A 23,899-nucleotide genomic window follows, 5' to 3' on the forward strand; every position below is an offset into this window, starting at 1 on the left:
GTTCCCGGGTGCACCCGCAGCAGCCGAAGCCAACTGCCAGGGCCCAGAGCCAGGGTTCGTGGCTGGCGCCCCTGCGCCCCCTTCACACCTTCCCTGCCCCCAGCTTGTTCACACTTTCTTCCAAGTCCAAAGTTTTTATTTGATTATATTCAAGGAATTTTTACAGCATTTAATTGCAGTAATTGACTCTGCTTCTGTCTCACAAAGAGCAGATCTGTCCCTCAACGCCGCTGAAGGACCATTTCGCCTGCAGCCTGGGCGCTTACTGAGCATATGGGGACTATTTATTGCCTGTTCTTTGAGGCACTTTTGATTATGCGCTGATTGCCTCTTAATTAGATCAGTGGGGGAAGGGCGCGCTGGTTCAGAGCGGGCCAGTCGGGAAACCTGGAATATATTCCGTGTGATTGAATAATGGCAGAGAGCCCTCTAGGCTTCTGTTTGTCTTACGTGTTTCCTGTGTTTCTGGCTGTTCACATGTTTCGTTCCCGGTGCCGTCGTCTCAGGGGACACAAGCATGGGGAGGATGGGGGCGGGGGGGTTAGTCTCATCAATGGCAGGTGGCCTCCTGCCTCTCAGGAGCTGCCCTGGTTGGCCATGCTGGAAACCAGACCCGTGAGCTGATCCCCAGTCTGCCTTCAAGAGGAAGGGAAGGGGGGAGCAGGGGCGAAGGAGCCCCTGTGTCCACGGCATCGACGCTTCCATCCGTGGCTGTAGAGAAAGGGAGGTGACTGTCTCCGTCAGTATAGAACTAACGATGGATGCTGTGAGCGTCCCTCGCCAGTCGGTGCCCCTGCTAAGGCGCCTGCTACCCCAGGGTCCCCCGAGGACCCCACAAGCAGGCACGATCGTTACCGTTACAGGTGGGGAAACTGGCTCTTGGGAGCTGGAGCCACACATGCCGGACCCCAGAGCCAGGCCGGCGGGCCACTCACTGTTCTGTATGGGTTTTGAGCCAGGCCCTGATGCCATGAGAAACTGGTGGAGAGGTGGCCAGGGTCACACGTGGGAGAGACTTGCTGTTCCCTCAAACAAGCACCGCCTGCCTCATCCCCAACGGGCTCGTGGTGGGCACAGGTCCAGGGCACTGTGCTGGGCAGGGCAGTGGTACGTGCCAGTCCTGACTCTGGGCGGCACTCCGGCGCCACACTGGTCGCCTCTAATAAAGCACTGCGGGGCATTAGTGTGTGCCACTGGCACTGCGGCCTTCGCCATGCCATGGCTGCTCCCTGGACGTGGACGGACTGTGGCCATCCGGTGGGCTGGAGCTGCAGTGCAAAGGGAGGCAAGCCCCATATTTTTCCCCAAGTTCTTCTCATTTAAAATTGAAGAGAGACGATGTTAACAAACAAAATGGCTCTAGCGTGCCGCCAGATGTCTTCCTGCTTCCTCTGAGGACCCGCAGCCAGGGCCCCTCCCACAGAAGCCGTCAGTAACGCCGGTGGGTGTCCCTCTGTTCTCTCTGCAGGCAAGCCTGGGACCTTGCCGTCGACATTTGCCTCTCTCAGCTGCCCACCATCATCGAGGAAGGCACTGCATTTCGGGTGAGTCCCTCAAAGGGCATCCGCATGGTCCACTGGGGCGGCTCCAACCCTGGGCACTCGGCCCGCACAGCCGCCAGAGCGGGTGTGGCATCCAGGGTGCTGGCTTGTCAGATTTCCTTCGCCCGCCTGGGAAAAGGCGCAGTTAGCAGAAGTTTGAAAGATTACACCAACCAGGGGTTAAAGATTTTGAAATGGCGAGCTCTCAGGAAATGTCTTCTTTTAAAATGATGTTCTTGTCAATCTACTTTGCGCCCTGACCCAGTGTTTTACGCTCTGCCCTTTAACTGGAATGGATTATGGGTTTCCCGATACCCTGCCTGGAACCCGGGGGTGTAGAGCTCAGCCCTGAGGGAGTATCTGTCTCACAGCCCCGCACCAAGAGCCCCCCCTTGCTCCATCTGCTGCACGGCCTCCGTGTTTCATTCAGGATTTGATTATCCAGTGTTTACTGCGCACCAAGTCTGAGCGTGTGTGCACCAGACCCAGCCCCTCCCTCGAGAGCCCTGAAGGAGGGGATGTGGTAACTCACATCTGTGCACATGCGCCCTCTGGCCCCCACGGACCTGGGAGGGCCAGGGCAGTGGAGGGACGGGGTGGCTCCAGGCCATGGAGGGTGAGGCTGGAGGGTCAGAGCCTTGGCCATCTCTACCCACACCTTCGTCTCTGACCCCACGCAGGACTACAGTGGACAAGCTCACTCCCCTGTGCCTCAGTTTCCTTGTTTTACAGGGGGAATCAGGGTGGTATCCAATTAAAGGGACACAGAGGACTGAAATAGTAAACACAGGCTGAGTGCTCAGGTCAAGCATGGGGTATGTGTGCATGTGTGAGGTGTGTCCGTGTACATGTCTGTATATTTGTATTAGGTGTGTCTGTAAATGTGCAGACATGCATGTCTGTGATGCATGTTTGTGTGCATATCTGTATGTGTGTACACATGTGCATTATGCATATCTGTGGAGTGTGTCCATGTACACGAGTGTGCACGTGTGTGTATCTGGGTTGTGTATGCATGTGTGCACATCTGTGTGTACATGTGTATCTGTGGCATGGGGTGTTCACATGTGTTTCTGTAAGATGTGGGTCCATGTACATGTATGTATATGTAGGTACATAGGTGTTTCTGGTTACTGTGTGTACATGTGCACATATTTGTGTGAGGGTCTAGGGACATGTGTGTACGTGTGTGTAGATTTGTGTGTATGCATATATGTATGTGTGTTTATGTGGGGGGTGTATCTGTATAGAGTATGCATGTATGATGTGTATGCGTGTCCATTATGTGTGTGTGTGCATGTATGTACCTGTGTGCATTGTGCATATCTGTGGGGGGGTGCGTGTGCGTGTGTGTGTGTGTATGTGTGTAACTCCTCAGATCTTGATGTGCCTGGTGGGGGTGATAAGCTAAGAGGCCTCCCTCGCTTTTGTATCTCATATTTCCTCCCTCTTTATTGCTTGAAATTTTTCACATTTTAGTATGAAAACTTTCAAACCTATAGCAACACTGAGAGGACTGCACAGTGAGCACCTGCACGCCCACAGCTCAGGCCGCACTTGCTCGAGCTTATCCATCCCTCTCTCCAGCTGCCTTTTTCTTTAACACACTCACCATTTACGTCACCGACTGCTTTGCATTTTAAGCCGGGAAGAGAAGTTGGCAGAGCCTTCCCTCAGCTCTCACCAGTGTGCTTGGCTTTGCCTGTGAGTCCCCTTCCTGTGGAACCTAAGCTCTAAGGGAGGGGCCAGGCTCATACACGGTCACAGGACACTGGGGACAGCCACAACCCCCCCCACCGTGGCTGGGTAGCCCTCCCACGTGCCTCAGCTCACCAGAGGAGGCCAGGGCCTGTGGCCACAAACACATGTGCAGAAAACCTAATATTTCAGCTTTTTGTACTGCGTATGGTTCTACTTTGTTCTGATCCTTAGGGGATTGGAACTATACAGTCTTACGTAAAATAATATGGTTCCTGGATTATTACCCTTCCGCTGCGGTGCCAGGTATGCTTCCAAGGATCTCAGTACTTCATTTCTAATCTGCTGGAATCAGTATTCTGCATATGGGAATAATTTCCCCCAAATTATGACAGGGAGGGGTAAATGAGGTAGACCACATGCTAGCTTTTTTATTTTGTTTCTACGTTTTCTGGAGCCGAACGTACATAGAGAAAATTGCATTCCGTAAATGTGTGGCTTGAGGAGTTTTTATGAGATGAACACACGGGAGTAACCAGCACCCAAATCAAGCAGCTGCGGGTTGGGAGCCCCGGGAGCCCCTCCCTGCTGCCTTCTATCTGCTCTCCCCGAGGGCAGCTACCCTCTTGCCTGGTTTTGTGCACTTGGATGAATGGTAGCCTTCGTGTCTCTCCACTTTCACTCAGCGTCACGCCTGCTCTCGTGGCGGTAGCGCTTATCACAGGGTGGCATTCTCAAAGGCCATTTGCCCCACGCTCTGGGCACTTTGAGTTTCCAGGTTGCAGGCCCTACAAATAATGCTGGGCCCGGGCCAGGCCGAGTCACTGGAGCCTGAGGAGAGGAGAAGTTAGTAACTCTGAGGCTGTCTTTACTTAAAATTTTGATATTTTGTTCATTATGGATGTTTGCATTGATTTTTTTCTAATATTGCATTAAAGTATTTTTTAATCTCAATGACTGAGTCTTTTGGTGCCCCCTTAAATTTTGTTCCCGAGGTGAATGCGTCCCATGCTGTCCCAGCCCAGCCCGGGTGCTCCTAATGTCTTACTTGCCTCTGGTGCATTTATGTCCGGGGTACACACTAGGAGCGATGGTTCGGGTGCCCAGGCTGCCTATGGCCAGTTTTAGTAGATGCAGCCAGGCGGTTTTCCAAAGTGACCGAATCAGTTTACGCTCCCATAGCTTGTATTTTAGTTGCCCTGTATCCTCATAAATACCTGATGTTTTCTACTTTTTTTCCCCTTTGTTTGGCTATTCTGGTTCAATGTGAAGAGGCATGTCACTGAAATTTTATCTTGTATCTCTCTGATGGTTAATAGTGTTGAGCACTGTTGTGTATTTTCATTGGCCATTTGAATATCCTCTTTTGTAAATTGCCTGATCTTTTGATTTTTCTTTTATGTTCTGTTTTCTATTGGTTTGTAGTGACTGTGTGTATATTCTGAATACAAATCCTTTGTCACTCATTATGAATATCTTTTTTTCCCCACTCTGGACTTTTCACTTTTTCAGTGTTTTTTGTTTTTTTTTTTTTTAAATAGAAATTTCTTGAATTAACATAATCCAGTTTGCCAGTTTTTTTCCAATGCTTAAGACTTTTGGTATCCTGTCCAAGAAATGTTTGAGAGGAACACCCCTGAAAGAGTGTTCTTGTCTTTTTCTTCTGAAAGCTTGATTGTTTTACTTTTACTCTTAGGCCTGTAGTCCATCTGGGATTCACTCGCATGGTTGATGTGAGGTAGGGCTCAAGATTCGCTTTTCCACACATGGATGTTCAGCTCACCCAGTGTTATTTACATCAAACCAGGTGACCATCTTTGTGGGGCCGCTTCTGGGTTCTCTGCTCTACTCATTCGTCATTTTGCCCTCACACGGGTACTGAGCATGCTTGATTATTTTTTTTTTTTTAATTTTTATTTATTTATGATAGTCACAGAGAGAGAGAGAGAGAGAGAGGCAGAGACACAGGCAGAGGGAGAAGCAGGCTCCATGCACCGGGAGCCTGACGTGGGATTCGATCCCGGGTCTCCAGGATCGCGCCCTGGGCCAAAGGCAGGCGCTAAACCGCTGCGCCACCCAGGGATCCCTGAGCATGCTTGATTATGAAGGCAATTTTGATAGGGATTACCTGGATCCATAGATGGCCTTGGGGGTGTCTCAGCAATGTTGAGTCTTCCCATCCATCAACATGACTACAAATGGTATCTCCTTAAATTGCATTTATGGTTTTTCTTTGTATACATAGTGTTTATAGGTGATTTTATGCAGTAGCTTTCCTGAGTTCTCTATTTTGTTCTAATAATTTTCTATAAATTACTGTCTTCGTCTTAAACCCTCATTGTTGGATAGCTCAAAACAAAGCCCAGCACGAGTGTCACTCTTCCAAGGTCAATAGTTGAGAGGACAGATTTTAATCCACAGTGGAAAGGAGCCCAATCAGAATTGTCATTTGCTGACATGGGGAGAGAGGAGGAGCATTTGCACATGGTAGGAAGAGTGGATGACCGACTGTCTTAAGGGGCTTAAAGAGCCCTTCTGCAAGCTGAGCTCTGACAGGGGGCTGGGATTTGAATACTCCTGGTCACTGCAGTTTTCTTTCATCTCCTTTTAACTGGTGAGGTCATCATGAAGAGCAAGTAGATCACTGCACGGACAGTGTAGGTGTGTCTGGACCAGGGATGGCAAGCTGGGGGGAGGAGGAAGAAGTGTGTTGAGATTAACCCCTTCCTCTCTCACAACGACAGCAAAGGACTTTCTGGGTCCCCCAGTGGTCAGGTGTGGATCTTCTTGCCGCTCAGGCCCTCCTTTTTTTCAGGCCCTCGGGCCATCTGACACAGGGGCTGACGGCAGAGCAGCCTGCCTGGCCTCAGTATTATCCCGGGAGGCCCTGGACACAAGGCCCCAGGACTCAGAACCTCCGCCCAGGCCTGCGCAAGCTGTGCCCCAGAACACCCCTCCTGGGCTCCAATTTCCCTAAAATCTACGCAGCAACTCTGACACGATGGAGGTAATCTCGCAAGTCTGGCCCAAAACCCCAGCTGTGCATCATCTTAAGGTGCGCATGGGGCAGCTCTCAAGATGTCCCGTGGAACGTCATTTAGAACCTGTGCCCCGCCTGTGTTGGGAGGCTGCCCTCGCTTGTCGGCTCCCCCATGCTGTAAGGAGCACGCCAAACCTCATCGCGCGCTTCCAGGGCAGAGGCTTTCGCTTTGTCAGTTTGGGTGCAGAGATGAGGAATGCTCGTCCTTCCTTCTGAGAATGGTATTTCCCACAATGAGCAACACGAGAACGTCCGTAATTCTAAAACTAACTTGGAAGGAGGAGGAAAGAGCTGGGATGATGTGAATTACCTGAGCTCCCCTCAGGGACCGGAGGTCTCCCACATGTAGGGAGGGGAGCTTAATGAGGTTGCCGTTTTTAACCAATTTATGAGTAATTCACACTTGAAAGTAGGAAAGCCAGTTTGGGGGCTCCATCCCAATTCACAGGTTACCCTCCAGATTTGGTTCACCCGATGCAAGCTGACTTTGCAGGAGCATGGATTCCTGGGTGGTGCGGGTTGTCCACTGGCTTCTCACATGACAGACGTGAGGGAGGATCACGGTGGCTCCTCTGTGGGTGGTGTGCAGCGAGCAGGCCCAGAGTTGAGCTCACAGACATGCCCAGGCCCCGCCCACAGCTCAAAGTTGTGGATGCTCATGTGTCTACACACGTCAGCCCGGGGCCACAGCACATTCCTGTCCCCGTGTTCCTTACATACAGACACTGCTTCTGCTTGGGAAATAAAAGGGAGGATAGGGTGGAGAGACAGAGATTTGTAACTCAGGTCTTCTTGTTTGGGGCTCGGGGACAGCAGAACCGTGTGTTAGGTGAAAACAGTTGTGTCAGAGTGACAAACCCAGCCGTCCCGCTGCTGCCCGGCTTCCTAGTTTGCGGACCTTCCAGCGGCCAGCTCCTCCCTCCGGCCTGAGCCGCTCTTTCTGTGCTTTACCAGGTCCCTAACCCTGCGGGGAGAGGCGTCCCCTCTGCCCTGCCAGTAAGGACAAACCACCTCCACGCCCCCACTGCTGGCTGTCCAGCTTGTCCCCCCTCCCACCATCTCTCTGACCCTCTGACCCCAGTGCATGGGTCCGGCAGCCCTGCGGCCTGCTGGCCCCTCCCTCCGCTGACTGGGGCGGGGACCAGGAACCCCTGTGACCCCACTGCAGTCCCCACAGAGTTCCTTCCCTTGCCGCTCGGCCCCACTGTGACTTGCCTTCCCAAGAAATAGAAGAAGTGAGGGAGAGACCCCGCGGGCCCCTGCATCCAGGCCCAGCTGCCTCCCCGGGCCCGCCCCAGGAGAGCCCCCCAGGCTGCGGTGGGGAGCCCCCTGCCTGTCTGCTCCGTCCGCTTACAGAAGCGCACTCACCCTCCCACCCTTAAACCAGAGTTCTCCACCAGGCAGCCCGGTCCCCTCCGGCCCTAACCCTTGGCAGCAAGGTCCCTTCACAGAACCGTCTACGCTGCCGCCTCCAGGTTCCCTTCCCTCTCGTCCCGAGCGCACCCCACGGTACCCACGGCTGCACCTCTCAGCCAGTCCCGGCAGATCCGCTCTCCCGCCCCTGCCCGCCGCCCCTCGTCCTCCTGCGGTGCCGCGCGGGCCGCGGGGTGCGGGTGGGTGTCTGGAACTCAACACGCCCGAGGCAGAATTCCCCGCGCTCTGAGCGCCTTTCCCGCCTCAGGCCGGGGACCCCCCTCCGGGGCTCGGGCCGAGTTATCCTGGACTCCACCGCGTGCTCCTGCCCCGTGCGGTCGGCTCGCTCACCCCTGCCCTGCCCCCGCGTCCCTCACCTGGACCGTCGGCCTCGGGCAGAGGTGGGCGTGTCAGGCAAATTGACCAGGAGCGGTGGGTCCCTAACTAACGCCCCTGCCTGTTCCACAGCACAGTCCGTTCTTTGCCGAGCAGCTGACCGCGTTCCAGGTGTGGCTCACGATGGGCGTGGAGAACAGGAACCCACCCGAGCAACTTCCCATTGTCCTGCAGGTGAGTTCCTTCAGATGAGCGTTCGGGGAAGGGACTGGAGCCTGGGATGTGTGTGCGGGTGTGCAGTGCTGGTGGCCGTGCCCCCCGCCGGGTGAGCCGCCTGCGCTCCGCAGAAATCGGAGCCAGGGCAGACGTACTGGGGAAGGGCTTTCCTGGGACGTCAGAGTTCCCTTCCCCACTGTCCTCTCAATGCCAGTTTGGGTGGTGGTCGCTGCAGCGCATGCACTCCGGGGCATCGGGCGTCCTGTTTGGAAGGACGGGAGCTGCAAGTGCACACGGGAGGAACGGGAGAGGAGCGGCAGCCACATCGCAGACGGCGCTCGGGGCCCCAGCCCGGTGCCCGCGGACGGCAGGTCGTTGGGTGACGAGCAGCCCTTCCGTGGAGGCCGCCAGCCCCTCCCACGGCCCGCGTCTGTGCTCGCGCGAATGCTACGCACATCCGGCCGGAGGGCTGGAAGCTCGGTGCCGTGGGTCCCCATCAGCTAACTTGTCTGGTTAGTGGGGTCCGATGGGGTAGGAGGGCAGGATACCGGCTTCCGCATGGGCGGGAACGTCAGTCTTCACAGAAGGTTTGTGTCCACGAAGGTGGACCTGTGGGAAGAGCACGGCCGAGCGCCTCTGGGTGCACCACGCAGCAGGCTCAGAGACTGTTCACGGGCAATGGAACCGGAGGTCTCACCGGGTCCGGGCCTGTGCGCAGGGCCCGGCAGAGGGCAGAGGACCGGGAATGTGGCCGACATGCCGCAGAGACAGTCTGCACCCCCCGACACGGCTTGGTGCCTTGTGCACGGTGGTTCACGTTGTGACTAGAGCACGGGGATTGTTGGCTGCCAGATTAGGACCATCCCAAGTTTGCGGTGTGAGCTGTAAATGCATGTGTTTTCAAGTAAATGAAAATTTATTTGAAAAACTTGGAAAAAAAATTTTCAAATAAATTTTTATTTCAAATAAAAAGAAAGAATTTCTCGGTACTAAGGACGAGACCAAGCTGACCGCGCAGCAGCCGTCAGCACTCCCTTGCTCACCTGTGCTCGCGCTGGCCAGGTGGGAGCAGACGGATCCCCAGGGACGCCGTGGCACAGGTGGGACCCGCACTCCTCCCGGGTCACCACCAGCCTGTTCACCTGTGGAGGTCCTGCTGGCCATCCTGTGACTTCCACGGCGCCACTGCGTGCCCTCCGTCCTTCACCACGCCGGGGCAGGATGCCGAGCACACGGGGTCTGGCAAACAGTCCTGCCGCCGGTGTTTCTTTTCAACGTTCCACATACAGTCCACACTCCATTGGGGAACGTGCGGCCCTCACAGAGCCAGCGTCCTGGTGGCGACGTCAGGGACAGGGCTTGAAAGAGCGGAGTTGGCCTCTCAAACAGCCACAAGCAGCAGGCTCTTCATCATCCTGGCAGGCTCTCCTGGGCTGTGCCTGGCCTGGATCGATGCGGGATCCTCTACTTAACAAGAAGGGAAGGGAGGATGGGCACCCGCTTTGTACGCTGGAGCCCACGGGGTCAGCCTCCTTCTCATTAGTTAACTTCACGCCTTTTATCTTGAGGAAATTTATTTTTGCCAAAGCCTGGACCCTGTTACCCATAAATTATCCTCTAGGGCCTTGGCAAGTCAGAAAGTATTGCTTAAGGAAGGAAGAATTTTAATGCAGACTTTGTGGCTTTTCCAATCCCTGCTACTTTTCCCACGAGCCAGAGAGAATTTTCTGTGCCCAGAGACTCAGAGGCTTTAGCCGTTGACCTTCAGGGTCAAGCCAAATGTCTTCTCAGGCCAGCTGATTTGCAGTCCCTCCTGGGAACGTAAGCTTGGAAGTAATTCTCCCCGACCAGCCCGGGGTCTTTTCTTGTTTTTAGAAGAATGTTAAACAGAAGGCCTAGGAAGGAAGTCTCTCGGTCCCCACAGCGCAAGGGCAGGCGCTTGTGGTCACCTGTCGGATGTGACACTGTCTGCTCCCCCTCGGGTGTCTCGGGTGCATTGCAGCCACAGACCCGGGGGCTGAACCCGCGCCTTATAGACGGGAGAGGAGGGATCTCGCAGGGCGGCGTCAGTACCCCCAGGCCCAGACCGTGGCCGGCCACTTCATCAGGAAGCCGGATTGCTCTCACTGCTTCCCTTTACTTACGGAGAGAATTTTAGGTCTGAACGCGCAGGGTCATTCTCAGGTGCCAGCGGGAGACTAACCGGGGTGTCACTGTTAGACGGATTATCTACATCAGTGGCTTCAGAAGCCAGTCACCAGGTCCCCAGGCACCCAGCCCACAGGGACCCCTACAGTCCACCAGACCGGAGCTAGAGAATCTCTTTTTGTAAGAAGCGCCACCCCCCCCACCCCCCCACCCCCACCCCCACCCCCGCCGGAAGCCTTGGCCCCTGAGCCTGAGCGCCGTCTGTGCATGAGGCACGCGAAGTGTAGCCACCGCAGCAAGCTCCAGGCTACCGTGGGCGCTCACGCCACCACGACTAATCTTTGGTTCAGGTCGCCACAGATGGAAACATTCCGTTGACCGTTTGTCTCTAATGCCCACAGATCCCAGAGCCATCTGAAACAGGAATGATAGTAATAAGAAGTACAAACAAAAAGCCAGTCTTTATTTTAATGTAAATTTTAATTTATGCTAGCCTTCCAACTTTTTTGGATATAAATGAACAGAAGGAATAAGAAAGACCACGTAATGTCTAACAAAACCAACACTTGACATTTTCCTGGGACTCTTTATTGACAATCTTTATTTTTCCCGCAAAACACCGTCACAACACAAAGTCCCTCCTTGCCGAACGTCTTCAGACACCCGGCCCCCGAGGCAGGCAGGGCCGTCCTGTGCGTGTCATCAGCAGGGTCAGTGGCACGCCAGCAGATTGCATCACAGCATTGTGAACGCGGCTCCCGTCCCGCTGCTGCATCTGCCAGGAAGACGCTTTGGTGGAGCCTGGGACCAGTGGCGGCAGCCAGCACACGCAGGAAGCGCAGGATAGGCCTGTGCGGCCAGGGTTCTTGGCCTTCACTGCCCATTCTTCCACCGTGGATCGCTCTGCAGGTTGCCCTAGAAAACAGCTTTATTCATGTTTGGTGTGTTTTGTTGTTTTATTAAAGATTTTATTTATTTATTCATAAGAGACACAGAGAAAGGCAGAGGGAGAAGCAGGGTCCCTGCAAGGAACCCGATGCAGGACTCGATCCCAGGACCCCTGGGATCCCAGGTCACGGCCTGAGCCGAAGGGAGACGCGAACCGCTGAGCCTCCCAGGTGCCCCACGTTTGGTGTTTTAAACAACAAAAGGAATCTGACCACGGGCTTCACCAGCCTTCGTGGTCACAGACATTTTAGATTTTTGACAGATTGCAGGTGTGCTCACCCTGGGTCACCTGGAAACTAGCACCTTGGGCAGTTTTGTTTCCTTTAGAACAAAGAGAGCCAACGAGTGGCTTATGAAAGAGGAGGCGTCCTGAGCTGCAGGCCCAGGCGGTGAGGCCAGCGTCCAGGACACGCCCTCGTGGTGGACGGCACACGCCAGGGGCTTCCACCGACCTTGTCCCAGTGAGCTTTGAGAATGAGCCCAGGTCACGTGTCATCACCTCCACCTGTCCCGCTGAGGACACAGAAGTCCCCGGGTTTCGTGCTCTAAGCTGCACTGTCAGGAAGTGACCAGGCGGAAACCAGGCCCCAAAGCCCACACTTTACCACCAACTTTGCCCTCCTGACCCGTTTCAGGCGGCAGTGGCACATGATAGGCACGAGTCCAGTGGGAGAGGGATCAGGTCATCACCTCCCCAGTTCCCAGAGACTCAACACCCCCAAACACCCACGTCGTCTGGAGGCAGTGGTCTGGACAGGGGTCTGGAGCAGATGCCGGCCAAGGCAAGACGGCGTTCTAGGGGCCACGGGCGCTTCTCTTCCTGTACTTCCTGCCCCTGGGCCTGCCTGTCCTCCTCGGGACCTGGTGCTGTCAGGACCCTCACGGGAGCCCTGCTGCCTCATTTCCTCACCCCCCTTGATTTCTACTCAGCTCCACTCGGCATCCTCCCCACAACCCCAACATGATCCACACCGTGTCCCCAGGGGCTGTCTTCCCAGGTCCTGCTACTGACCTGCAGGAGCAGGTGACATCACTGGAACCTCCCACCGTCACCAGTTCCTCTACCCAGCATCTCCTCCCCCAGGAGCACCACCCTGGGGGCACGTCTACCCGGCTTCCCTGGCATGTCTGCCCATCCTTCTCAGGCCTCATTCCAAATCTTCTCTTCCAGAGTCCTCTTCCCTGACCTGCCTTCTCCCTCAGCCAACAGGTTCCATGGGCATGTCACCGGCCATCTTGAGTCTCTTCCTCCCCATCAGTGGGAGTCAAGTCCACCCCGTTCCACCCTCCATCCCACCTCTGGCCAGTCCATCCCCCCAGCGACCACATTGGATGGCTCACTGCTGTCCCTCTCAGGGAACCCCCAGGCTAGTCTGGAGGACCCATCTTCCAACACCCCAGGCCATCCCATTCCCTCTGCCTGCTACCTGGGGACCCCACATGCTGGCTGCCCTCAGGGATCTCGCTGCACCCCAGGTAGGGCGGGGGCTCACGACTCACAGCCCGTCCCACCGTCACAGGGGCCTGTTGCAGTGTGTCTGTCTCTGTGGCTAACTAGTGGTGGTGGGAGGGGCTCCCTGCTGTCCCCTGTCACGCCCGTGAATGCACACTGGGTTTGGTTGGGAGCAATAGCAGATACAGAGTCCCTTCAGGGGTCTCCATGGCCCTGTCCTCAAGTGTAAAGACCACGAGGAAGAAGCCAATAGAAGTGACCCCATTAGAAATATTAAACTCCAGGGCGCCAGCGTGGCTCAGCTGTTGGCCGTCTGCCTTCGGCTCAGGTCGTGACCCCGGGATCCTGGGATCGAGTCCCGCATGTGGCTCCCTGCATGGAGCCTGCTTCTCCCTCTGCCTGGGTCTCTGCCTCTCTCTGTGTCTCTCATGAATAGAGTCTTTTATAAATCAATAAATAAACTCCAACATAACAAAACAAGAGAAGCTGTGGCAAGAACTCTTCCACATCGAGAAGGGAAAGCCAAACATTTCAGTAGGAAAGTAAGGACATGTGTGGCCAGTTTACTAGCGAAATAGCCACTTAACCTGTGACAGAAGATGATCAACCTCAACTGTAGTCAAAGAAATTCCGATTAAAAGGCTATTTTATTTTTACCTGTCATACTGGCTGCTGGTGCCCAGGAGCTCTCAATCTGGTACCTAATAAAACCTTCAGGACTCTGTTTTGTGTTGTCCATTCTTATGAATTAAGAAATTAAGGTTCCAAGAAGTTAAGTAATTTGCCCCGGGTCAGATAACCAGAGAGCACACAGCAAGCCCTCGTCCTCGCCCTGCAATAGCAAAGGCCCGGGGAGAGCACCCACTCGTGTCTCTTTGGGGTTGCAAGTTGGTTCAACTAGGGGATGGTTTGGTAATAAAAGTATATATAGCTCCGACCCTCAGGTTTATCCCAGGGGAAAAAGAAAACCACATAAGTGCGCAGAAATGTGCCTGTTAGGACATTTATCACAGCATGTTCAGAACAGCAGAAACTTGGTAATCCTTTCAGAAGCGGGCAGGGGGGGAGGCATGCGCTGGGCGAGACACGGCCAGACGTACCCGGTGATGCAGAATCACCGCCACAGTATTTTATTCAGTTTAGGCTAACAAAGGATGAGAAACGCAGTGATAGGTTATCTAGTTTAGAACAGGTAAGGGAGTGTGTGCCCCGAGGACAGTGTCCACATACACAACATCATCAGTGATTTCTTTTTAAACACAGTTAAAGGGCAGCCCTGGTGGCTCAGCAGTTTAGCACCACCTTCAGCCCAGGGTGTGATCCTGGAACCTGGGATCAAGTCCCGTGTCGGGCCCCCCGCAGGGAGCCTTCTTCTCCCTCTGCCTGTGTCTCTGCTTCCCTCTCTGTGTCTCTCATGAATAAATAAATAAAATCTTTTAAAATAAATGAAAATAAATACAGTTAAAAACTATTTGTTCTAATACTTTCAACAGGGTGTATATTTTAGCTGTTAATGAAAACAATACAATGTTTTCCTAAGCCACCTAAACACCGGGACTGCAGAGAAAGGAGCACCTGCCCTGGGTGAATGAACGCATGAAGCCAGGGGCAGTTGTGAGCTTACAGAGCCGGCCCCGCGGCATCACGCCTCGTGTCTCGACTCTGCGGTGACGCCGTCCTGTTCTTCCTTCCTCAGGTGCTGCTGAGCCAGGTGCACAGGCTGAGAGCCCTGGATTTGCTGGGACGATTCTTGGACCTGGGCCCCTGGGCCGTGAGCTTGGTGCGTGCTCCCTGCCCTGACCCCGGGGAGGGCTGAGGAGTGACGGTAACCCTCCATCCAGGGGGACTGTGGGGCGGGCAGCAAGCCCACGGGGCCCTCAGGAAACACGTGCTGTGCGGCCCCGGCCACTACAGCGTTCCAGGGTTTGCTTTTGCTCTGGCCTCTTCGCATCCGCCATGAAGCTTCACCTCTGTAGGCAGAAGGTGTTGCCCCCTGGCTGTGCAGTTTAGGGAGTGGCTCACCCCTGCCTGAGCCACCAAGCAGGGTGCTCCTACTCTGGCCAAGTGCCTGGTGCACACCCATTCGCTGACTTTACACTCTGATGCTCAGCACAACTTAAAAACACTTCTCTGTTTACTCATTCTGCAAAAGAGTGGTAGCAGCCATTTAAAACAGAAAATGGTGACAAAAATAAGATCAAACAGTGACCCGTTTTCCAACAACTGCATCACGAGGAAAGGAGGTATCAATAGGGAACATACACATCACAGGAGGCACGAGAGGCCCCTCACAGCTGCAGTATCCGGACCTTCTTGGTTCTGTGGGCAAACAAAAGTTTGAAAGTCTGAAAAATTAGTGTTCTTGAAACAATTAGAAATTTTACATAAACTGAATACAGTATTATTAAAGGATAATTGTTCATTTTGGGGGGCATAATGGCATGTGGTTCTTTTATAAAAGAGAACTTATTTTTTGGAGGTAAAGACTGTTTACACATGAACGTGTGTGGCAAGCACGATGTGCTTCATATATTCTGGGAGAGGACGAGTGGGCGTGTGAGGCAGCACCCCGCCATCGGGTTCGTGTCCCTGAGGCTGAGTGATGAGCACACAGGAGCCAGTATATTATTTTAGCTCCACTTGTATATATTTAAGATTTGTCATTATGTAATGTCAACAAAGAGTGAGAATTAGTAATCCGAGATTGAAGGAGGAAAGGAAGAGTCTAAGAATTGGGGAGAAAAGTTCACTCCCCATCAAACAGTTCACCCTCAGGGCACTTGGGGTGCAGATGACTTAGAATGTGTAGGTCACTGGGGCGGGTCTCCCGTGACTCTGGAGCGGCTTAGCCTGCACGTGTCATGTGCGTAGCAATGTGTCTTCTTCACCGTGGAAAAGCTTGCATTGTACCACTATGCTCTTTAAGAAGACAGGGAAACGGGAAACAAGTATTAGTAACATTTTAGAGAGATTTTTATTTATATGGTACATTTTTTTTAAATTTGATTTTGGCCCTTTAAAGAGCTAAGCTTGTGCTAATTGGAAATCTTGATAACATATGAACAGGTGCTGGACAGATGAAGTGTTGCCACAGGTGTGGGTTGGGCCTTCCAGCAGGACCCACCTGCCCGAACCAGAGACAGGATGCTTATCCCCCATTAAATCCAGGCCTTGAAAATGGAAAGGACACAGGCCCCACCCATCTTGGAGGGGGGATGCGTCTGCCGTGTCCTGGAATTCCACGAAATTGGAGATAAGGACAGAGCACCGGTGCTGAGGCAACTGACATAACCAGGCTGTGCCCGGGTAGTTGTCCCTGTGGGACGTCCACCTGCTCTCTTACTGCCTGCCCGGGAGCAGAGGGGCCCCCCCGGGATGACGTACCACCAGCGACCCGCACAGCGGCTCCCTGTGTTAGCCAGCAGACTGGCCCGTCCCAGGGCTCAAGTGCTTCTCAGAAGGTCGATCTCAAGGGCAGATGTGAATGTTGGAGCCAACAGGGCAGGAGCGTTGTGGTTTGAAACACGAGAATCATGATTAAGGGGCCCCATGCTCTGCTGCTGAAAGCAAACGAGGCCGTCTGAGAGTGAGGCCGGGGGACCCAGGCGGGAAGCCACGAGTTCCTCTCCAGGTTCACTGCGGCATCTAGACCAGGTGGGGCATCTCCGGGTGCAGAGATGAGGAGGGCCCTTTGCTGCAGGTGGGGCTCACGCGATCCCATGGGCGCTGAAGGCAGCGCCCACGGCGTCCGAGCCGCAGCGCCTGCCTCCTGAGCGCCCTGACTGCCGGGAGCTTGCCGCTCACGCTCTCCTCTCTCCCCAGGCCTTGTCTGTGGGCATCTTCCCCTACGTGCTGAAACTGCTCCAGAGCTCAGCCAGAGAGCTGCGGCCCCTTCTGGTTTTCATCTGGGCCAAGATCCTCGCTGTGGACAGTGTGAGTAGCTGGGTCCTCCCCACTGGCGCCGGGTGGCCTCCGCGTGTTAGCCAACCTGGCCTGGGCAGGGGTGCAGAGAGCGGGGCTCCCGGAGGTGCCGGGTGCCACTGGTTTGCCAGCCCTGACGCTGTGTCCTCACCCTGTGGTGACCCCACGTCTCTTGTCTTCCCTTTACCCAAGCCTCTGTCTTCGGAGCCATTGCCCCCCCGCAGCTTCTCCAGGCACAGCTGGTCCCCTGCTTCCAGAATAAGTGAGGTGCCTCCCCTTGGGGCCTGGGCCCAGTCACCTGAGCTGCACACGCACTGTTTATGTTACATCCCTTGCTGCCTGTTCCCTGCCCGTCCAGCCTTCTAGCAGGAAGTGAACCCGACCACTTCCTTCTTGAAACTCGGCCCTGCCTCGCCTGGACCCCCACCAGGCCTCTGTCTCCACCTGTGCTTTCCCTCCCCTGCCCTGACCTGGGGGACAGTGCCCTGCAGCTCTGCTCTCCAGTGGCCGCCCCTTCCCTGTCCTCCTGCCTGCAGGGCTGCCGTCACACCTCTGCCCCATGAAGAGCCAGGCAGGACCGTGCTGAAGGCTGTCGGGGCACAGAGGGCAGTGGTCCCTGCCCTGGACAGGCTCACATCCAGTGGGTCAAGTCCTCTGCTACACAGGGGAAGCCACTGTGCCCCGGGAGGCTGTGCCGTCAGCATAAGGGACCTGAGAACTCGTAGGGCGAGGGGCACTGATGGGCGTAGACACGCGGGGGGCACAGCTTGCACGGGGCATAGAGGGGCAGGGAGGTCAGACGGCCCACTGGTCTGAGGTGCTGGAGTCACACGCGGGGAGCCCTCCAAGTGCAGGGCGTCCCACTTCATTTCGCCCCCTGAGAGGAACCATTAAAGATTTGGGAACAAAGACACAACGAGATCCAAGCTGTGGTTTTTAAGTGTGTGGCCTCAGCCTGGAGGAGATTATAGGTCAACTGAGGAGGGGGCTGCTGGGCAGGAGGGGCGGACGTGATGGGGTGACTGTTCAGGAGACCGCGCCTGAGGGGTGGAGGCGGGGGACCCCCCGGTGCCTGGTGACCCTGCCGGCGAGCCCCCCCGGGAGAATGGAGAACGAAGAGCCAGAGGAGGAGAGCAAAGGGTGGTCCAGCATGAGGGAACAGAGACCCCCCAGCAGAGGCCGTCCAGTCAGCCTCAGAGGAACCGTAGGTGCCGAGGTGGGGAGGAAGTGCCGATGCTCCTACTGTGGCTTCCATGAGGGGTTCAGTGGGCGGGGAGGGGAGTGGGCTCCGGCCCTGTCGCCCTCGCGCCGGTCAGCAGAGCCTCACCCGGCCCCTCCCCAGCACTCCCACTGGGTGGCCGGGGCCTGTGTGCAGCCAGACTGGCCTGCTCTCCCCCATGGTCCTGAACGCTGCCCTCCACTCTCTGCAGCCTCTGCTGTGCGGAGAACGAGCCCAGCTACTCCAGGCTGCCGTGGACCGGCTCCTCCCTCCCCTGGGCGCCGCAGCCGCCTACACACCCCGAGCTTTGCCATCAGGCCCCCACCTGGGGTGATGGTTGCCTGAGGATCCAGGTGTCGCAGGTGTTCGGGGGAATGTGTCACATCACCAGCGCTCCTGGGGGCAGCTGTCTGTGGTCACATGGTGCTCGGTTACTACTGATGTAAAGGAGTCTTGCTGTTTTTGTTTATTGATCTCGAGCGGCAGCCTAGCGACTCTTGTAGTTCCGGCCGTGGACTGGGAGGTTCTCCTGGCCTCTCTGCACAGGCGGGCACGCTGTCTGCAGTCAGGGCCAGCGAGGTGGCTCTGTCCCCGTCCTTAAGCCCCGCTCATTTTCTGGTCTGGAGGTACCGACTGGGACTCGCACATGCTGCTGATCAGACTCAGTGACCCACTCACCTGGGGGCTGCTTGGTCTCAGTGGTCTTCTTGGCGCTGTGACCGCCCTCCCTCCCCACGGTATCTCCCAGGCTCACCTTGACCTCTGTCCAGCCTTGACCCTTCTTAGGGGCAGCGCCCTGCATGCAGCTGTGTCCACAGAATGTTCTGTGGCTTGTTGGCTTCACGATGGTGTCCAGAACATTCTATGACATGACAAAATTTTTACCTTTCTATCCACTGAACTAACTTCAGATAAGCAACAACCTCTCCGAAAGGTTGGCCGAAACACTAGATTTAAGAGTGAAAATGCCGAATCTGAGTCCTGCTGCCCTCGTTCACTTGAGCGAGCCATTTCACTTCCCGTCGTCTGCCCCTCTGTAAAGTTACTGGTGCTGTGCTCCTGGCAGCGTGGTCTGGAGAGGAGAGCCATGACCTGGAAGGCCACCTTGGAAACTTTAGAATAAAGGGAATAAAAGCATATGTCTAGCGTCTGCCCGGCTGGTGTCGGATACACAGAAATCCTCCCTGGCTGATCCGATGGCCTGCTGTTGTGGGCGAGGATGCTCTACCGTTTGCTCGTCTCTCTTTTGACCTTAACTTTCCACTGAAGACCCAAGCTGTGTGATCAGAAGGGCTCTTTCAGGGAAGTTACTCTGAAACTTTCTCTTCTCCTTCAATGCGTCTGCTTTCTGTGCGGCACATTTGGAAATTTATCGACACTGTTCCTGGGTTCCTGGCGGAGGGGACCACGCATCATGGTTCCTGGGTGCTGGAGGGCCCAGCTCAGACCAAAGCCCGTCGAAGGAGAGGGACGAAGGGGATGCCATCAGAGCCCGCCTGCCCACCATGGGCCGCCAGCACTGCTGGAGCGCGGGTAAGCATCGTGCTTCTTGTCCCTGTAAGATCTTTAGGACCTTGTAGTATCTGGACCCAGGCAGTGTTTATTTTTAGACCTAGGAGTATCTATTCCTGCTTCAGTTTTTGTTCTGTCCATGAAAAGGACGGCCCTGGGATCCCTGGGTGGCGCAGCGGTTTAGCGCCTGCCTTTGGCCTGGGGCGCGATCCTGGAGACCCGGAATCGAATCCCACGTCGGGCTCCCGGTGCATGGAGGCTGCTTCTCTCTCTGCCTCTCTCTCTCTCTCTCTGTGACTATCATAAATAAAAAAAAATAAAAAGAAAGAAAGAAAAGGACAGCCCTTATGAGCTGTGCCTGGCTGCTGTGTTCTCGTGGGATCTGCAGTGGTCATCATAGCTCGGTGTAAGGAATCTGCTAGAAACTGCCTCCCAGGCCCCGTCTATCTCCGGGGACCTGCTTTTCTCCCTCCAGCACCCAGAGCCGAGCGTTCAGCCACAAGCACACAGAGGCTGCAGCTCCCTCGTTGCCCTGCCGCACAGAAATCTCAGGGCCTTGCCTTCGTCTCCGCACAGCCCAGCAGGAATAGTGCTCCAGGAGCTGTGTCTGCAGCCGCCCAAAACGCCCTCGCCTGCACTGTTGTGTAACTCCTGCGGGTGCCAGGGACCTTCCAGTGAACTCCTTTCTTAACCAGCTTGTTGCATCTGTTTATTGAAAGGCAGTCATCCTGCTGAGAGACATTTTGAAATATTTCTGGTTGAGACCGTGCCATTTACCTCATCTTCACTTAGCACAACCACTGATAGCCTCCCAGAGACTAACGTTCCCTGTGCTTTTGTGAGGCCGCTCCCCTCCCTCTGCAACTCGCTGGAAGTCACACTTGGTCGCTGCTGGCCTCTGCGGGCTCTCGTGCCGTGTGCAGAATCCCCGACGTCGCTGGCATGGCCACCACGAAGGTCAGAGTGCACGTCGTTTATGCACAGGGCTGCCCACGTGAGGATAAAAACCTGCACGTAGCACAGATTGAGGCCTGCGGTGCCCTGTGTTTGCTCACCTTCGGGCACGTCCTGGGGGCTGATGGGGTGACTGCCAGCTTGAGAGGGGCCCCTGAAGGGCTCGGGATCACTTCAGTCTTAAAGAGAGCAGGTCATGTCTGGGAAGGAGGAGGCTGATTACAGGAAGAAGAACAGGGTCAGACGCTTCTGTGCCATTTGACCGAAGGGTGGCCACACCGTGGGGACAGTGTTGGGACAGAAGGCATGACTTGGGACATGAGAGCCCTTCTGTTGTCCGCAAGGAATCTCATCCCAGGTCACCCGTGCACCGTGTTACCCTGCACCACTGCCAAGGAGAAACGGCCAGGCGTGTGGAGAAGCAGGAAGACGTGACCCGCAACAAGGAGGAAAAACCCACCAAAACCCACTCTGACCCCTCACCGATGTTAGAATTAGCCAATGAGGACATGGAAACAGTTGCTAGAAATCTCCACGTAAAAAGTTCCTCTGAGACACATCAAGGCATTAAGGGGCCTGCTGAACCTTCTGGAGAGGGAAGCCTCAGTGTGGCCTGGAAAACATGCTGGACGGGACGGGCAGCCGGCTGAACACCGCAGAAGAAGGTTAGTGGTCACAGCTACACGAATGCAGCACGTTGAGGAAAGAGAATTTTTACGAAACTGAGGGCATTGAGTCGTGGGACGGCTGAAGGTGACCTGACGTATGTGCGTTCAGCCCTCGCACGGGCCTGCGGGAAAAATATTTGAAGAAATGTTGACTAAGAAATGTCCATATTTTCCGGTTTAATGAAAACAACAAACCAAGAGACCCGGGAAGCTCCGTGAACCCCCCACACAAGGAATATGAAGAAAACCTCCCTGAGTCATCATCCAATTGCTAGAAAACAGAATGAATTTAAGAAGTCGGAAGCAGCCCACCAAGGAGAACAGAGGAACAAGAAGGAGGAGGACGGCGGCCGGTTACTGGCCAGGAACGCCGCCAGGAGGGCACGGGGGGCTGGTGCCCTGACGTCCCCGAAGAGGAGCCGCCGGCCTGGCCTTCTGTGCCCACCGAGGGGATCTCTAACACTGGAGACAGAAGCACCAGAGGGGCGCTCCACGAGGAAGCGTGACTTCTTTCTGCGGCTTCAATCCCTGTCAAAGATAGTCAGCTGGTGGAACAAGCAGTAATCACGGGCGCTGTGGGGTCTGTAAGGTGCGTGGTCACAGTAGAGAAACGGGGCTGGGGAGAAATTGGAGAAATGCTGGTCAGCTTCTGAGCCTTCCTGCGAAGCACTGCCACCACGCGCCTTCATGCCATCACTGTGATTTTATTTATACAGATAGAGAGAAAGCCAGTTAGCCCCCACAGGGGTAACCTGGGGTCATAAATATGTACAAGGAACACGAAAGAAGGTGAAGTGGAGGGAACAATGACTGGATGGGACAAATAGAAAAACACAGGTGGATGGATTTGTACATAACTGTGTCAGCCTCACGTGTACGTGGTCTAACCCCAGGTAAAAGCAGAGATGGTCAGACTGTCCTAACAAGCAAGAACAAACCCCGTGCTGCCTACGAGAAATGCGCTTCAACATAAAGACACAACCAGGTTAAAAGCAGAAGGCGTTCGACATCTCCACTAAGTGAAGAAGGCCGGGATGCCCGTATTGATACGAAAGCAGGTTTAGGAGCAGAGAGCGTCACGGGCGGTAAAGGAGATCAGTGCACATAATGCTCTCGGACCCCATGTGCCACGGGAGCAGGACCGCCCTGGGTATTGACCCACGTAACGGCAGGGTTCTGAACACGTGAAAGGAAAGCGAGGGGAGCTGCCAGAAAGCAGAGAATCCATCATTGTACTTGGAGAAGTCAAGGCTCCTCTGTCAGTAAACGGCCCAGCAAGTAGGAGGGAAATGAGTGGGGAGGGAGCACGTGGCCAGCGGGACCGAAGCCGCCCCCCATTGCAGCAGCCGAACACATGTCCTCGCCAGGGGCCAGCAGCACCGAGCACAGCCTGGCTCTGAAACCGACTTCCACAAAGTAGACGAGCAGAAATCATACAGTGTGCCCTGTAGCCACCGTGGAGTCTAACCGTCAACCGTGGAGGAAAAGAAAACTTCCACCAAATACCTGGAAACTAAGTAGTACACATTTCAGTAAGTCATCTTTAAATGATTATATTATAAAATATAAATTTTATTAAATATAAAATATATAGAATATTTAACATTGAAATATGTAAATGTTCTATAAATTCCGTAAGTAACATATTCATATAAGAGAATGTATGTATTTATAAATATTTATAAAATACACAAAGGGGACTCCCATCAAATTAAAAAGCTTCTGCGCATCAAAAGAAACAGTTTGCTAAAAGAAAAAGCAACCTGTGGAATGGGAGAAACTATTTTCAAACCGTCTATCTGACAAGGGGTTAATACCCAAAATATATAAGGAACTCCTGCAACTTAACTACAAAATCCCAAACAATTGAGTTAAAAAATGGGCAGAGGACCTGAATAGACATTTTTCCACCGAAGAAGGCACCTAGATGGCCAGCAGGCCCATCCCTCATCACCAGGGAAATGCAAATGGAAACCACAGTGAGACACCACCTCACACCTGTCAGATTGGCCACCATGATAAAGACAAGAGTTATCAAGCGTTGGTGAGGACATGGAGAAAAGGGAACAAAACAAGCACCGCTGGTGGGAGCGTGACCTGGTACAGTCACCGTGGAAGGCAGCGTGGGGATTGCTCATCGATGGGCATTCCCACTGCTGGGTGCTTAACCAGAGGAAATGCAATCCTATTGTGGAGAGACCTGCATCCCCATGTTCATGGCAACATCATTCATGGTAGCCAAGCATGGAAATGCCCACGTGCCCATTAACACGTCAACGGTGGATGAAGAAAACACACACACACACACACACACACACACACACACACACACACATTGGAGCATTACTCAGCCCTAAAAACAAAAAAAAATCCTGCCATTTGTGACCAGATGGCTGAACCTGGAGGGCACTATGCTAAATGGCATAAGCCAGACAGAGAAAGACATATGCCAGCTGACCTCGTTCATTTGTGGAATCTAAGAAAATGGAACTGATATAGCCAGAGAGTGGGGCAGTGGTTCCCGGGGCTGCAGGGGGTGCAAGTGGGGGCACGCAGGCCAAGGAGTATACACTACCAGTTCTCCACTGACCTGGGGAGCTGACATCCAGTGTGGTGACTGTAGCAGTCATGCTGTGTCATGCACCCCAAGGAAGCTAAGAGAGGGTGTCCTATCACACACACACACAGAAAGGGACTATGAGAATTCATGGATGTTAACTTGATTCTGGTGATCGTTTCACAGTATGTGTGTGTATCAAACCATTGCGTTGAATATACAAAAATCATATATATTTTTGCTTGTCCATTATAAATCAATAAAGGTAGAAAAAA

General features: G+C 54.3%; 1 protein-coding gene across 4 annotated transcripts in view; it reads left to right on the forward strand.

Annotated features, from left to right (window-relative positions):
• The window catches only part of RPTOR (regulatory associated protein of MTOR complex 1), a 333,774-nt gene that overhangs the window by 235,105 nt on the left and 74,770 nt on the right, over positions 1-23,899 (forward strand). For all 4 annotated transcript variants that reach the window (XM_077854547.1, XM_077854548.1, XM_077854546.1 and 1 more), the window contains 4 exons: positions 1,469-1,544; positions 8,161-8,262; positions 14,490-14,573; positions 16,616-16,726. In XM_077854547.1, coding sequence (XP_077710673.1) covers positions 1,469-1,544; positions 8,161-8,262; positions 14,490-14,573; positions 16,616-16,726 — 373 coding nt within the window. The remainder of the gene's footprint in view (positions 1-1,468; positions 1,545-8,160; positions 8,263-14,489; positions 14,574-16,615; positions 16,727-23,899) is intronic.

The sequence above is a fragment of the Canis aureus genome, chromosome 16 (genome assembly GCF_053574225.1).
Source record: "Canis aureus isolate CA01 chromosome 16, VMU_Caureus_v.1.0, whole genome shotgun sequence".
Classification (NCBI taxonomy): Eukaryota; Metazoa; Chordata; class Mammalia; order Carnivora; family Canidae; genus Canis; species Canis aureus.